Source organism: Ischnura elegans, chromosome 4 (assembly GCF_921293095.1).
Source record: "Ischnura elegans chromosome 4, ioIscEleg1.1, whole genome shotgun sequence".
Taxonomy (NCBI): Eukaryota; Metazoa; Arthropoda; class Insecta; order Odonata; family Coenagrionidae; genus Ischnura; species Ischnura elegans.
The window spans coordinates 97,303,762-97,321,571 of record NC_060249.1 but is presented as its reverse complement, the minus strand read 5'-3'; the positions used below and the strand labels follow the sequence as shown (position 1 = coordinate 97,321,571).

Genomic DNA, 17,810 nt, shown 5'->3' with positions numbered 1-17,810 from the left:
GGTTTAAATTGTGCAAATTTTTATGCAGAAAAATTTCTTCGTGCCAGTAAGATGTCGACATTAGTTAAAACGAGAGCTAATTGTTATGGACAGAGTTTTAAGGTTAAGCATTTATAAAATTTAAATCATTTTATCGCCTTAATATATTAAATAGTCCATAAACTTTAAACATTTATGTATATTGAGGTGACTGAAATTCTGTACATATTTTATGCTGAAAACTTTCTCCGTGCCAATCATATGTTTGCTGGCTTAAAGAGAAATTTCAACACAAAAATTTGCAGAATTTCGATACTTTTCATCGCCCAAATGTATAATAGTTGTTCAAGCGCTTGAATTTTATAACCACTTCAAAATATATTTATAGTTTTATGACTTCTTGAATAGGAAATAATTTTTATTTAAACAGGAAAGAAGTCTCTTTTCAATTCATCACTGATTCATTGTGCTCATGCATGAAAGAGTTCCTATCTACCATTAATCCTCCCCATTAAGCCATTCTTTAGAAAGATGAAAATAAGAAAGCACGAACGTTGTAGTTCACTTATCATGGGATGGATACGTCATTATAGTTCTAATGCATTTACTTCTTCAAGGAGGACATTTCACATGCAGAATGAATCACTCAAAAGAGTATAAACAGCAGTATAGACCACAAGAGGCTGTGAGAAGTGGTGACCCGGATTGAATGAGCTCATGACGTCATCAACATATATGCGAAATGGTTAAGGCCGTCAATTTTTCGCCGCCAATAATTCGTAAGTAAGCGACGGATCGAAAAACAGAAAAAATACTGGTGTCTTGATACTACTGCTTTTATATTTCCCAGGCATAATTGCGGGAATGACTTGCTCTAAGGGTTTCCCATCAAAATTTCATTGTGAAGCGCGAAATTGTTTCTTTCATTAGATTATTTGAAATAAAAAAGTGGTGAACGATTCCACAACACCCGAAGATTACGGCACACTTTCTCTGAATACAGTATGCATATATATGGAAAAAAGTTTGGAAAATATTCATAAGTACACGATAAGAGCGTCGTAATCAGCAAGTGCTTATGTTGCACCCCAATTTCCAATGCACACAGGCCACATGCTACACCATTTTCATAAAATATCCGAATAAATCACTCAAAATACATGCATTCCTGGTAGCAATCTGGTATAACTAGGCAGGAGTATACTTAATTACTCCAAATAAACTTAATTAGTGAGCAATGAAACGAGTCACGAGCCTGCATCAGGGTATGAAATTATCTGATTGGGAGAAATCATTCGATCGGGGTAGATCAACTTAAATTATTGCGAGTTAATTGGTTTTTGCACGGTGAAAATGAGCAGTTTGTGACGCAAAGCTAATTAACAGGCTGTGCACAACCAAATATAGGTGAATTCTGTCACTCAAATGCATCAGCGAATGAATTCCTTTGATGGCGAGAAATTATTATGGCATTGCTCAATTCAGATGGCCATTTCTAAACATTCTGCAGTAATAGGGGGAGAACCATTCATGAAGAAAATGCGCTACTAGTAGCTATAAGATATGAAGATAATTAGATTAAAGGGCATTCGTTCTTCTTTTTAGAGGAAATATGTAGACTGTCAACGAATAGGTTTGCATATGAATGAGCAGGTGAGAGACGCGTTTGATAACAGACTCAATTATAGAATACACAAGGTTTTAATTGAGTATTTCTAATGTACACGTCACTTCATTGTACATGTCAATGATACAAATACACGGTTATGAACTGGAAAAATATCGGCAAGAAAGAATAACTACCTATCACAATCAAAATCTTTAAGAAAAGCCTTAAGCCTTATGTTGATAAAAATGATTTGATGATATTTTACTCAATTCAAATGTTCAAGAAACTAATCTTATTTCAATAAGGACTTTAGGTGCCACCTAGTGAGACCATATGCGAATTCTTTTGCACTTACATCATCATGCGGAGTTCATAAAAATGAACAAAAAATAACCGCAACATTCACCCAAATGAACATTTCTTTTCGAAAGCTGACGGTAAGAAAAAACACGTCTCTTGGTCATCCGAGAGTATATCCTAGCAAAAAGGAACCTCTTACACCCGGGGATTAGATGAAGCGGAGTCGGCGAAAAAGAGGAAAAGAATTCAGGAAACAAATCCGCTGTAGGTGGAAGATACAGGTCACGTCAAAAAAGTAAGGGTAATATCTTCAGCAGAAGGAAATCATGTAACTAAGGGTAAGCGCTTAAGGGCTATATTCAGGAAATATCATCGTATCTGTCTGACATTTAAATGGAATTTAAGTTTAAAAAAATATTATTCAAGGGCACAAGATGCCGGTGGACAAAGAAAACCGCCACCGAGAAGAAACCAAAGTATACAAGCAGTTGTAGGGTTAAATTTGATACATGTTTCCATGGAAATAGAAAAACATAGAACTAAAATCTAGGTCTTGTTTACAAAATGTTACACACTTAGGTACTGAGATTTATTGCACTAAAATAATTGCGAACATGCTCATAAAAGGTAGAGGTCAGTAAAACTCTAGGGATAACTAAGACAATTATAGATTACGTAAGATCTATCGTAATAGCAAATAAAATAATTGAAAATATAGCTCACGTAATTCATGACCACAGGTAATGTTCAAAACGAATATCGATGATAAGATTAATAATGTCGCAAAATTTTTATTTTAGACCTGAAGTTGGTGGCCAAAAATATTACATATAAAAACATAGAAAATAGCTTAGATAATTCATGACCATAGGTAGGTACTGTTCAAAACGAATATTGGTGCTAAAAATTATAATATCCCAAAAGCTCCTTTTTTTTAAAAAAAACTTGAACTTGGTGACTAAAGACATTCGCAGGACGTCAAAGCCGACCCCCACGAAAAAAGGATATAAATGCCGAGGAAATGATGAGGCGGAATCGGCGTAAGAACGAGAGAGAAAATTCAAGAGATCAGGAGGGGCAAGAGTTGCGGGGGGTGCGGGAGGAAGATCACGGGTCACTCGACGCCAAAGCGTCGCCAACGACGTCGGATGCTGAGGAAGGGGGGGAGTGTGATGGACCCGGCACAGGACGAGGGGAGGAGCCGTCGGGAATGGGCGGGATAATGTGGGCAGGATGCGGAAGAGGATACTGCGGAAAGAATGGGGAAGGAAGAGCCCAGTTGGGAAGGGTGTCTCCCTCTTTTAAGTGGAGACGGCGAAGAGAGACACAAACACCACGACGGCGGTTGCCACAGTGCCGCCTCAGCGCTTTCCCAGACTTACGCGCCCGTAATATTTTTTCCCGCAAGACGCCGAGCATATGTCAACCATTTGTCAGCGAAAATTCAGCGGGAGGAAAAAAATTACGACATCATTCCATTATTTTCAAAGGGAAACGCTTTACCTTTTTTTTCCATCCTCCTTCTAAGATTGCCCTTGATTTTATAATGGGGGTTCACAAAACCTGGGGGGCGCCAAATGCCTTCAATGAGAACTTGATCAAAAGAATTTTCTGATTAGGTGATAAGGAAGATGTTCGATCACACGAAATTAGACAGCACTCCGCCACAATATTTTCATCTCAGCCGCAGTTTGTAAACTCAAAAATATTTTAGTTGAAAACGGTATATCATATTTTGCTAGTTGCTTCTACTATCTTTTATGAATGGACATTGCCATTTCATTTTAGCTAAAGTGCTACACCTGTGTTCTAGATTCTATAATTGCCTTTGGGGAAAAAACATAGTCGTAAGCCCGAAATTACTGGGATCTAATTACATAACATAAGTACTTCAAATAGTTGTGGGTATCTTATGAATTTTCAGCTCGATTTCTTTGAAATATGTATAATTTCCATAGCAAAAAGTACATATCTATCCACAAACCGAAAAGTAACTTCATACTATTCTCTGTGAGCAAAATTCTTTCCCTCATTTTTTCACAAACGAAGGAGCATGATAATTACTAGTCAGCAAAAGTCAATGGGAAAAATAAGTGCTCCATCGCCCAGCTCGTCTCAAAAGAAATCCACTTGATTTTTTTCTTTTAGACATGGATACTTCCTTCAAGTCCTTAATTTATGATCAAGTTCAGAAATTACCATGCTCGAAGCAGGGGAAACTACATATTTCAGAGATTTATCCATTCAAGTGGAGCAAGCACCTACATCAAGTTACATCGAGATCAAAAGAATTTTCAGCGTTGAAGGCTGGAGAGGAATTTTTTTTCCTTTGCAAAAAAATTAAATGTAAATTGGTTGCTAAGAGCCGTTTAACGTTCAAGGGTATTTTATCGTAGTGGTGACTCAGGGCACTGGCTGCAAACTACAACTACAACGTTTGGGGTCAAACACCTCTTAAGAGAGAATGCTCGGGACCTACATCCCTGATTTGCTGGCATGAATGACTTAATTCTTCAGCTCCATCGACCCCATGGTTCGAGTTAACTGAGTTTACTAGTGGTTTGACGGATATATTTCGTTAGCCAATTACATAGGAGATTACAATTGCATCGTAGATTCACATTAATGGTGCAAGTTAGAGAAACTCATAGTTATAATTATACCCATGTCACTGTCCCAATTATAAAATGCTAAAACGTAACTTCGAAATGCTACGTGAGAATGATAATCATGGAACCATTGCCAGGACCACCCCATATTTATAAGTATGAAAATGTGATTACACCTCTTATAATTGTAACACTAGATTATTGATCCATTCGTACTTCTTAAATCTTGAGTGAGATTTCACTGGTCTCAGAAACTTCGGCTGTAGCACAGTTTCCTTTGCTCCCATGTAAAATAATTAAGCAAGAACAAAATTAAGCTACACAAGTATTAACAAACTGTTTGCTATCTGTCATCTGTTTAGAGTTTTCCGCCGTTGCTTACTGGTTTAGCAGCCGAATCGCTCAGTTTACATTAACTTTAAAAATTCTAGCTTCTGGATAGTAACTCTTTATAGGAAATAAACAAAACATTCGTACTTATTGCATGATAAATATGAAACTTTCGTCCTTGACTTTGAGGCAGGGATAGATATACTGAACGTGGATGAAAAATTAAATATTTTGCTACTCCATTCTGTGAAGTAGTTCCAAGTATGTACTAATTTAGAGATATAACGGCTCAATCACGGAGAATTTCAGAGCATAGATATTCTATATTCTAGAAAAAATCCTGTCTTCAATCTAATAACGAAGTCCTATTAAAATTCTAAAAGGGGTATGTAACTTTTATCTGATAATTTGAGTTCTATTGGCGCTGATACACGATGGAAGATTGTACCATGAATATATTTCGCTGTGCTATTTTGCTGAGTAATAATGATAGTAACGGCGGGGAAGAACTCTCCAAAGGCCTTTACTGTTTGTTCCCAGGGTGGGAATGAACGGCTCGGAGAATTCCCGCGCGTCGGTGAAGGCTCAATCAGCGAGAGTGACACGATTTTTCAGCGGCAGTGGAGAATTCGAGGCGCGTGCACCGATCACGCGACAGCCGGGTATCCGCCTCGGGAGGGAAGCATTCGGAATCAACATTCCTGCCCCGCTCTCTCGTGGCACTCGATCGATCAAAGGCACCGAAACAAAGCAACGGATTTGAAGACAAGGTATTCGCGTGGAGTCTGGCAAAAATCAACACCGCAATGAACCCTACTCCCGCCAAAAAAAAAATGGAAGCGAGTTTAGAGCGCGCTAACGAAAAATAAACAATATACCTATTCGTAATTGAGAGATATTTCGAGGCCCTCTCATCAATTTATTTCCAAAGTAATCTTGAATAAAGTAAGGATTGCATGAAGTTTCTCTCCCGGATTTTTGACAGAATTTCAACGAAAAATAAAATAACTTACGTTTGTCTCACAGGAAAAGGTATATTTTAAAATAGGTTTACGCCGTATCCTTGACTCCAATATCGTCGCAGGAAATAACACTTGATAGTGGTGAAACTAACAGCAACTTGGGAGTATTAAATAATAATTTTAATTTTTAAAATTTCCATGAAATAAACAATTCAATTGCTTTATACTGCTCGTACCATCCTTTATAAGTAAATTAGCAATAATATTCAAATAAAATTTTAGGGTTATCTGATTATGAAAATGTTTACACAGAACCTTCCCTTATTTTTGAAAATTATGATCCTATATTGGACGAAAACATTATTTACGATGCAGAATAACGAAAATTTTCTCAAATCAAACGTGTTATTAACGACAATGCGGGTCATGGTGGCAAACCCGTGCATTCGCGTCACAATATAAGATCACGACCGAGGGCATCGACCAATTCATCACAAATTATCTCTCATCTCAATTCCCCAAAAGTGGAAAATGTTGTAAATGATCCCACCAGATGATCACCAACAGACGCAGCCACCAAACACAGGAAACGAACTTTATGCACATGGCGTTGCGTCGGTCCTGCAAGCCATTAGTGGCTGAAATGGGCAGAATCATAGATAGTCGAATGCAGGAGTGGGTTGGAGAGTTGGATATTAATGGCAAGGGTGAAGATGAACTGACGATCAGGAGGAAGTGATTCGGAGCAAAAGAGAAGTATTTTCGTACCAGGAAGTTTCGAAGGAATTGACTTTAAAAGGAAGGCCCTAAGGCGAAAAAACTTTTACGGACGCGCTTCGCCAAGTTATTGCCGAGTCTCGGGTTCAGCACGGGTTAAATGCGAGAAAGGCGACAAAGAACGCGCGTAAATATGACATTTACAATCTCAAATCAATGTGCGAAAAATGTTTGCCCAAGTTTTCCTATGAGAATGTGCATCGACGAGTGAATAATAAACCCTTAAAAGTTTATTCTTCTTATTTTTCTGACTATAAATGAGCTGATTACATAAATTTTCTTTTAGAATATAAGTAGTCATTTTCCACGATTACAGAAGATTTATGATCACCTTTCGAATGTTACCTATTCCCAAGAAATTTAGGTCAAAAATTATAATTGAATAGCTTCATAGTTTAACTGTTTTGACGAACTTTCCTAATTGCTATAGGCTCTATTAGTTCTCACGAAATAAATATTAATTTTGTGACATCAAAAACAACAAAAAGGTCCTACAAGTGGGTCCTAAAAGGAAAGGACTAAATGTATCGTTCACAAGTTGGTTGGCTTTTTGGCAAGAGGGGCTCACATGAGACATCCAACTAATGAGAATACGTTAATATCAAAAGTTGAGTATTACAGGGTATATTAAGGCTTTGGTTAAGGTTAGGTTTTGTAATAAATCAAAAGTAAATTGCTCTTGAACATAGACTTATGATTTTTTTAAGTTAATTTAAGTTATTATTAACTCATATTAGGTCTCTACTAATAAAAGTTGGCTGTTATCAAGACTCGAGATATTCTCCCGGGCAGGCTGTCTTCAACGAAGTTACTTGATTGGCTCAGAATGTATTATTGATATCTTCTACAGAAGTAGTCAAATAGTTTGGTAAATTAATTCCAATAATTAATATCCCTAGTGAAGTCCCCAGAAATTAAAAATACTAAATCTAGTAAAAATAAACTACATCTAGTACCATGAGCCTCGGTACAATTGCCGTAGGAAATCAGGAAATTGGAGAGCGTAGAGGTCGGCATCGGGACCAGAAAGCCAAAGGTCCGCAGTTTGATTCCCGATTCAAGGGAATTTTTTCTCATGGCAATTCATGCATATAAAAAATAAATTGGTTATTAAATATCAAACTTCGGGTACTTACTCCTCGAAGAAAGCACAGCCTCTTAAAAAGTTACTAGGTAGATCCTCGAGTTAGGAGTTTAAAATTGACGAGATAGAGCTAAGGGGATGACGAAAATGTTTCTGGGATAGGTTATGGCCCGACGCACGTAAGGCTGGCAGTGGGGAGACGCGAAGAGGTGGGGAGAGTCTGCAGTGGAAGAAGGGGAGGGCTCAGAGTCGTTAACTGAATATACGGCGGAGGACTTGCTTGGGGTGGGGGAAGGAGTGAAAGCGTTCATTGAGATGGGCCGGAGAGGGGCGGGGGAGGTGGCCACGGCTTAAGCGAATTGTGGGAGATGCAGAGAGATCGGGCTAGGAGGGATCGGAAGTGTTGGCGAGGCACCTTAAGGCGGGGGGACACCCCATGGCCATTACGACAGGGGAATTGTGCACGGGACTGGTTTTGGGAGGGGAAAAAAGATGCAGCCTAGCTAGTATTGCGATGCAGTTGGGTCGTACAGATGTTTGTCTCTTGGGTATCACTGTGGAGATTCATAATTAGACTTCCAATCAGCCATATACTTTTCTATCACGGGGACATCAACGATAATTTCACATTGGTCACGCGTGCAATATAAAGTGAAATGCAAGAAAAATTGTCAGGGAAGTTTTTTAAAATTTTATCTTGATGTCGCTAATGATAAAATATCTTACCCTTTAGAAAAATACGTGCAATTGACGACTTAATCTTCATGAAACTGGTCTCTACGGGAATTGTCTTCTAGTTCCCTGTTCGAAGACCCTGGTGGATAAATTAGGGTTCTATAATTTCGCCATCCCCAATCACGCATAGTTAACAAGTTTTATACAAGAAGACAACCTAATTCATACTGAAAAAGTATCAATTTACTTGGGAAGCAAAAGAAATTGGATAATGACCTCTTCGAATCGGATTCAATAGGAGTGACCAGCGTTTAAAAAAATAAATCAATCTGAAATAAGATCACCAGGGGTGCTGAGATGATGCTAGGAAATGAGACGTTGCTAAAATTTCCATATGTAGAGGTCTGTTCTCTGGAGAGAAATAGAATGCTCATGGTATACTTTCCAGTCGCTGAAGAGAAAGTTACCCACTGTGCGTCAAACCAGAAAGTTTGGCGAAAAAATACGCACACATTTACAATATCCAGGATGAACTATGGCATATTTCACACCCATTAAAACACTGCTTACATACATATTCATAGAAGTTTTGTTTCTTCGGGACAGAAATCATGAAACATGAATAATCGAAATTTACCGCATGCATCTAGAAAAGTCTTGCAGTGGTCTCCTGAGTACGTACCTTTCGCAAGAGAAAAGTAGCCATTTCGTTTACTAAACATGCCCATTCTAACGTCCCATTTTATGATATCACTGATAATGATGCTAAAAATGAATAAAATTCTCAGCATTTCCACAATACATGTTCACGTCGATGCATCGTAATCACCGTCATCATTTCTCGTATTGAGGAGCAGTATCAAATCGCACACGGAGGAGAGAGGGTTTAGGGGGCGGAGGACTGCAAGATTTATTCGCGCATCCCTCACCGCCCCCTCCATTTGCCGCCAGTCAGTCACCCTCCGCCACACACCCTACGACCTCCAAGGCTTACCCCCTCGGGCAAGCCCCCTCGCTCCTCCCCTTATACGCGCGCTCTCCCTTCTCCGGCGACCCCAGCTGGACTACCCACCCTTCGCCCGTCTGTCACCCGCGAGATGGTTTCAACGCGCATTCGGCGAGAGTGCTCGCATATGCGGAGAGAATCCAGAGTGCGCGCTCGGAAAGTGGTCGTGCAACGCATCCATCTATGGGATCACTTGACGGCGTATTAAGCTCCATATATCTTTGAGACTTTGTCCCTCTCCCCCTAAATGTCTCTATCCTCCGACCCCGACCCCACCCTCAAAACACATCGGGGCGGAATGGGAGCAGAAACGCCGCTCCCTCATGGATTTTATTTATATTTCGATCCACCCATGGGAACTGAAATTTGAGTGACGCACTGCGATTTTCGTGCCCACCGTTTGAATTTAAAACATACCAAGGCATGCGTGCCGAAATTAAATCGAAACAAGAAGCATGAGCGTGGTGGAAGGGCTACTACATGTTGGCAATGATAACATTTCGTGACTTATGTAGTATAGCCCGGTCAAAATAGACATTGACCCATGTATAATTTCACAACAAGCTGAAAATTTACAGGAACGTTAGGAATACCAACTCTTATGAAATCCTGAAAAGTCCCCATCGATCCCTTGAGTGCTGAAAATTTTATTCATGGTCAAACGTCACAAAAATGGGCTTTTTGTATATTTTTGGCCAAACGGTTAGTTTAACGATAAAAATTGCTCGTATCAAACTTAAAGACCAGTAAATTATCTACAAAATTGTCTCCGTACTTTTTTCTCTAAGATTTACCATTTCTGAGAAAAAGCCATTCGAAAGTTAGCTGGAGCTGTATTGCACGTGGGACTTCACACTGTATGTGAAGGGATGGACGAGTAGGGCGAGAAACGAAGGGGTTAACCGAAGAATGAGAGAAAAAAGGAGAGTGTGAATCACCATACTCCAGGGAAGATCTCTGTGGATCAGGCCTTGTCATAAGATACAATAGTTACGAGGGAAATAAAATGTAGTTGAAACCCTAAGGAACGAGGAAGAAAAATTCGGGGCTGATTAAGAAGGACCATTTAGGGAGAACGTAAGGAACCTGAAGAATGAAATTAATTGATTTTGGTGTGACTTGATGGAACAATGAGATAGTATACCCCAGTACAGTGAACAATGAGATATACACGGGTAGCTATACAAAATAAGACAGAAAAATTTATTATTTGCTCCATGAAGCGCATCAATGGGAACTGAACTGCAGGTAGATATCCATGCCCCTATCTCCAAATCATGCTATAGCGCATCAACACATTTTATTATTTATCATTTTTCAATCAGTATATACTGGGTTTTTGCTTCAACATAAACCTGAAGAAACTAGCATAAAAGAGCAAGGGCGTACCCAGGATCAAAACTAGAGGGGGGCAAACCGTGGTCTTTCAAGTTATAACTCAGAAAAGGCTAAGGAATTAAAAATTTCGAAAAAAATATTACAACGCTTTTTTAGATTGTTTGCTCAAAAATGAAATATTTTTAATTTTTTTGCATGTTTTATACTAAAATCACTTTTCTTGGCTCTAAAGAAATTTTTTTCAAAACTTTCGTTTTGAACTACATTTTCTTTTGCTTCTAGGGGGGGCAGCTGCCCCCTTCTATCCCCCGCTGGGTACGCCCATGTTAATGAGAAGAATTTGATGGCTGTAAAATACTAATCTTTGGGCTGCAATACTACGAATTAACTTAATATTATAACATAATTCATACATTAAACCTAAAAAAATCTGATATTTTCCTGAAGAGTATGAAAATATAATATTTTGTTATATGCTACGAATGTGGAAGACAGATAAAGGAGCATAGACATACCTCTAAGAGTTAAAACTTAATATTTAAGGGACCGAATTAACCCATATACGGGTAGCTATACAAAATAAGACAGAAAAATTTATTATTTGCTCCGTGAAGCGCATCAATGGGAACTGAACTGCAGGTAGATATCCATGCCCCTATCTCCAAATCATGCTATAGCGCATCAACACATTTTATTATTTATCATTTTTCAATCATCTTTCATATTATTTAAGAGTAATATCTTTTTGCAATATTAATCAAGATCGCAGTCATTCAAATGGATGTTTAATAGTCCACGGACGAAACCCATTTAAAAAAATGATATACCCGTATATGCGTTTGAAAAAATCCTTCCAAACCTGAATGAAAGGATAGAGTTGGTAGATGCTTGAGGAAAAATCGATGTAAGTTATTTTTCTTTTGGAAATAAGGCCATTCTTAACCTTCATTAATATGTTACTTAAAACATATGCTCAATTAATGGCAAGTCCATAAAAATAAATAATAGTTTTTTGTGGGAATAAATTAAGTAGTATATCATTATCTTGAGAAAGACGATATCCTTATATCCTACCGTTTATGATTTTTGACCCCTGTCCGTCGGTAGCTGATAGAGCTCTCCGCCAACTGACCAAATTTTACCTGGCGGGCCCCTTTTGCGGGCTGTTATAGTTTTTTTTAAATAGATGGAATAGTATACTATTACCTAGAGATAGGAGTTTACCTTATCTCCTGCCGTTTTTGATTTCTGACATCTGCGCGTCGGTAGCTGATCGAGATCTCCGCCAACTAGTCAAATCTTACCTGGCGGACCACTTTTGCAGGCTGTTAAGAATGAGAAAAGCTTAAAACATCACAAACGCCGACGGGGCGATGCGGTGTGTGTCCCACAAGACGTGGTGTGCACGCTTTTATCGTCTGGGGCAGGCGATTACGCGCACCGTCGCATGGGATAATGTGTTTGGCATAAATCAGAGCACCGAAGCTATCCTTTTCAAAGGCGGCCTCCTCCTATATGACCAGACAGCCCACCTCTTCTCCACAGCCAAGCGAACTCGACCCATCCCTCAACAACATCATGACTCGGACGGCCCACCAACCAAAATAGCCCACCCTCCCGACAGCATTCGCACGATCTCTGGCGCAGGCATGCAGAAGTACGCACAAAAAAAAGAGAGGAACAATAATAATTTATCCCCAATCTCCCCACAAAAATAAAAAGAACCGTTTCGGGAAGTAGGGGGAGAGAGACTTCAAAGGAACCGAAAAACGTTCTCGTAAGGTGCTAAAGAATAGTTTATGGAGCAAGAGGACGGAGTATAACGTTTATAAACCTCCAAACTCCCTTCCCCTTACCCTAAACATTCGCCAATACACCCGCAAAGATGCTGGACCAGCTCTCATTTTTTTATTTCTGAAAAATGGTTAAAAAAAATAAAGTCACGTGGAAATATCGCCCGCTCAACCTGTGATTTGGGACATGGGGAAGTTTTACTCGGTTGGAGGGATCAAGGAGGGGTGAAGGGGTGGGGGGGATGGGATATTGAGGCGGAAGGTGGGGTGAGGAAGAGTTGGGAGTGGCCGGCCGCCCAATTAGCAAGGCAGCGTATACTCCTTTAAGGGCCCCGGGGCGCGTCATTAGTCCTACAAATTGGAATCTGATCCCCGCAACGGCTAAATGACCCTTCTTTCTCTTCCACTCCCTCCCACCTTACTCCCCATCCTCCACGGCCATGCAGATACGTGGCATCCCCCTCCCCCCGCCACAAGTTATTACCGGGCACTCGTGACTGAGGCGAAAGTAGTCGGTCGGAGTTATGAAAAGGCCGGAGATAGCGAGAGTGAAAAGAGAGGCAGGGGTGTGAAGGGTGAAGGTACGTTTTCCAAGGAGCGACTATAGCGATGATCGCCGGGCGATGATCGCTGAGCGATGATCGCGACAGCCTGCATACGTTGCTCTACAATGTAACCATTTTCCAACACGCGACTATTGCGGGAGTCGCTTACTTTGATCGCTGGGCGATTATGGTATCCTGCCCAGAGAGGGGTAGGAATCGCAGTCGCCAGCGATTATTTGCCGGTGAATGAAGTGATATCATGGCGTGCAGCACCACAAAATTGAATTTTTCATCGGAAGAAGACGAAAAGTTGACTGAAAAGGTGAGAGACCATCCAGCACTGTATGATTTGCACCATCCACTATACCGGGACATACGTGTGAAAGACAATATTTGGAAAGAGATCGCAGAATATGTAAGAAGACCAGGTGAGTTCATCACAATCTAAAATTTCCTTGAGTTTGTATCTGCTATTTCTTGAACAGATCTAGTTCGTTAACCATTTTCAGATCATCTTTTCGATTTGTTAGATAATGACTATTCTTTCACCAGATTGCAGAATTTAATTTTTAATTGTTATATTATGCCATTTAACATTTTTTGGATGCTATAATTACGATTGATTCCAGTTGATAATGACCACCAAGTGTAGTTATGAATGAGACTAATGAAGTTCCTTTGCTGCAACTCAGTAAACATATTTGATAACTATTAGCTTAATCCCGTCTCCTGGATGAGATTCTAAGAATTCCCATAGATATACTCCTAATAAGTTACGGACTCTTTTAGTCTATGACCTTGGATTCTTAGCTGCACGGCAAAAAGGGAAAATTTTCTTCGACTGTAGATGTGTAACTGCGCCGGGTTTCTTCTAGCACGAGTGTGGATATAAGCTGTCATTAAATACCTACTACGTAATTCCTAATCGGCAATTGGCTTCACTAATATAATACAATATTTAATTAATTGCTAACTTGGGACTGGTGGATAATAACTTCAGTGGTAAGGGCTTTGTTTCATATCAAGGCAAAGTTTCCAAAGGGTAATTTTGCATAATTTCAGCACCGCTTTCAGTAGGAATCCGATAGCTCCGTGGGCAACACTTTACTTGCATTTCGATGGCATATTATAAATGAGAAATTTGATGAGTTGGTAATTCTTTATTCATAATAATACATTCATAATATTTTTTCTCTCCATATGAATAATAGACAATAAGCATTTTGAATTTTTACGAGCAATACATCCACAAATTACAAAATTTCTCTTGCGACCTCAAGTGATTTCATTTTACCTGTATCTAATGCCTTGGCTGACATATTTTAAATGGATCGAAGTAATTTCTCCGAGTGCTTTATGTATCCTTTAAATTTATCAATAATACTACTTAAATCATTTAAAAATAACATTAAAAAATTGGAGGGCATTAATTTTTGTCCGTTCTGTTCACATGATGGTTTTGCCATCCTACACTGCCCTCTCCAATAAAGTAGTCTGCAAAAGAATCTCTCACAGAAAAACCTTCTTGATTTGCAAAACCTCCAGTGCCAGCCAAACTAATTAGATTTTGACAAGGCAAATCTTTTGCCGGTTCAAAATCACAGTTGGTTTTTCCATGTGATGAAATGAAGTCATCTCTTAGCAGGTTGTGTAAGCAGCAAGAAACGATGATGGCGTCATCAACTCGTGAAGGTAGTAAATGAATGGGAGTGTAAAAAATCCTGAAGGTTTGGGACAACAATCCAAAAGCGTTTTCGGAAACTCGACGAGCACGGCTAAGCCTGTAATTGAAAATAGCTTTTCGCTCGTTAGCTGCTGCATCAGTTCTTGGGTAGGGTCTCATCATATTTGTATGTAATCTGAAGGCTTCATCACCAACTAACACACATGGAAGTACCTTATCAGAATTAGGTAGTTTACGCGGCAAAGGAAGCAGGGACCCAGTAGCAATTTTTTTCCCAATGTCTGACCTATCAAAAATTCCGCTATCACCTTCCTTTCCGTAGGAGCCAACATCAATGTACATGAACTTATAGTTGGCGTCAACCAAAGCCAGCAGAACGATGGAAAAATAGCCCTTATAATTGAAGAAAAGGGAACCAGTCTTACTAGGACAGACAATCCGAATGTGCTTTCCATCTATAGCACCCGCACAATTTGGAAAATTCCATCTTTGGTAGAACTGATCTGTTTTACTTAATACTTCTTCAGGCGATAACGGTGGCAAATACAATGGCATTAGCTTTTCTCTCAGGACGCTCAATGTAGAAGCAACAATCTTGCTTATTTCACCGGCAGATATTCGGAATTGAAACCGTAGAGAATGATAAGACTCTCCAGTCGCCAAAAACCTGCGAAAAGTAGAGTATAATTATACTTTTGTTTTTCAACAATCTTTATTCAATACTTGATAAAATGTTTTCCTTCTTTCAGTGACAGATTGTAAAAAACGATGGAAAAACATTAAAGACACTTATGACAGGAGAAAAAGAGCAAGGTCACCGACAGGCTCAGCGGCTGCTCCCGATATGAAAAGAAAAAAGTGGCAGCTAAAAGAAAAGTTATCTTTCTTGCAATCCACGGAGGCCCCCAGAAAGACCATATCCAATGAAAAGGATACGGCTGATGTAGAAATCACATCCGAGAGGGAAGTAAGTGGACCCCAACCTGAATGTGAGCAGATCGAAGGAATATGCGTAAGTGGGGAATCTGGTTCCTCGGTGAACTCGGCAGACAGAGTGAATGTTGGTGGAGCCAATAAAGTGAAAAAAAGTGCTAAGGATAACTTTTTAATGCACCTAAAAGAAAGGGACCATGAACGCAAAACTATCATAGAAAGTTTATTAGCGGAAGAAGAGGATGAAGTGGACTTATTTTTTAAAAGTATTGCTAAAACAGTTAAGAAACTTAGTCCAGATTTCATTACCCAAATAAAATTACAAACTTTAACGCTTGTTTCTAATTTTGAGACCGAAATGAGAAGGCAAGTGGAGCGTCAGCTTCCCAGTCCTTCCTTGTCCACTACCTTTTCCACTCCCTCACCAGCAACTAGTGGATTAACTCCACTTAGTGGGAATTCTCTACCAGCTTCACCAAGTGATTATGGTAGGCATGACATTTATGAAGGAGCGGGTGTGAATTCTTACAGTTTTTAAGGTAGTTGCACTGATTTTAATAACCACTTTATGTATCCAAATCATTTTAGAATAAAGAGATTTCTTGTCAACAACTCCAAAATGTAACATGAATTAATTTCCGACTTACCTCAAAGTAAGTGCAAGCTTTTCATCAGGTCTGATTGGATAGGGATGTCTGTTGCAATTTATCTTCCTTATGTCATCCTCTATTAAGCTTAAAATAAAATTAAACTGGGAGGGGTTCAGACGGAAAAATTCGCAAAACTTCTCACTGTCTCCTCGCAAATGGTTTTCGATCAGCATATGTGAGTATCCCTCTTCACTCCTTGTTTTATATATCTGATGCTCAGACTTTCTCTTGGAAATAATGATTTTCTCTGCAATGTCGTCGTCGTCTTCTTCCTCACTCAGTAAAAACGCTAGAATACGCCTCTTTTTATTACTCATGCTCTCACGCACTTGCACAGGTAAAGAGTTTGGAGACTACTGGGTTCTCGCTTCAGAAGAAAATCGCAGTCGCTTTTAAGAAAACACCAAGGCGGCCGCTAACCAGCGATCATCGTCCAGCGATCATCGGTCAGCGATCATCGCCCGGCGATCATCGCTACAGTCGCTCCTTGGAAAACGTACCTTGAGGGAATCAGAATATGGGGACGGAGGTTGGACAGGTGGGGGTGGGACCACGTGAATAAAATATGCTCCGGCCGCCCCCTCAGGGGAGAGCCGTGGTCGCAAGCTTAGAGCCCCTCCTCTTAGTTGCAGAAGTCTTCCACGACACCGACATAGCGTTTGGGGTGAAACTCCCACTAAGTACTTCAAAAATTCCGCTACATCGAACAGCGGAATGAGTTGGTAAACTTTTCTCAAAATGACCTATTCCAAGTGGAAAAAAATACGTCAAGAAATTTTAATCCTCAATAGCTGCTTAGGTCGAAAACGTACCATTTTTAAACTACAGAAACTTTTACTCTCTAGACAACTCATGATGCATTTAAGGCATCCAGTAACTCGCGATGAATCGTTGCATTTGCCTAAAAGTTTCCTTATTCAAGTAGTTTATTATAATATCTCTACTGTGGTTACACATCGAATATAATGATAATGATTCGAATCACTTCAAAAAATTATTAACGTGACTGCGTTAGTTTGTGAGTAATGAAATGGAGCTTGATCGATAGAAATTATTTTCGTGTGTACAAATATGGGATGTACCTACTCGTGGAATACAAAAGCCGTATAGATAAGAGATCGTACGCACGTAACTTCACAATCTAGGGTAATAGATAAAAATATGTTACTTTACAATAATACAATGCAAGCACGCACTAAAATTAGCAGCCGAAAATGGCACATAAAAATAAAATTTCGCAGCAGTCTCTCCATAAATAATGGAATATATTTGGCTGACAAAGATATTGCTCGGCTAACCTGAATAGTAGTAGTAGCCTAACTTTTCTTTCTAACACCGAAGAATGTAAATGCAATTATATATTTTTTAATATTAGGAATAACTGGAGAGTAGCGCTTTACGGTGCGGAAACGTGGAAACTTAGGAAGGCGGACGAGAGAAGGCTGGAGGCGTTCAAGGTGTAGGTGAGAAGAAGATTGGAGAAGGTGACGTAGACGGAGAGGAGGATTGACGACGAAGTGCTGGATGTGGTGGGTG

The 17,810-nt window shown here is 39.6% G+C and overlaps 1 protein-coding gene across 1 annotated transcript; it reads right to left on the bottom strand.

Annotated features, from left to right (window-relative positions):
* Positions 1–14,160: 14,160 nt before the first annotated feature.
* On the bottom strand, positions 14,161–16,753 carry LOC124157820 (protein ANTAGONIST OF LIKE HETEROCHROMATIN PROTEIN 1-like). The gene is made up of 2 exons (XM_046532850.1): positions 16,272–16,753; positions 14,161–15,358 (listed from the first exon to the last, which is right to left on the bottom strand). Exons 1-2 carry the CDS (start codon positions 16,589–16,591, stop codon positions 14,434–14,436), a joined length of 1,245 nt encoding a protein of 414 aa, XP_046388806.1. The 5' UTR covers positions 16,592–16,753; the 3' UTR covers positions 14,161–14,433.
* Between the last annotated feature and the right edge of the window lie 1,057 nt (positions 16,754–17,810).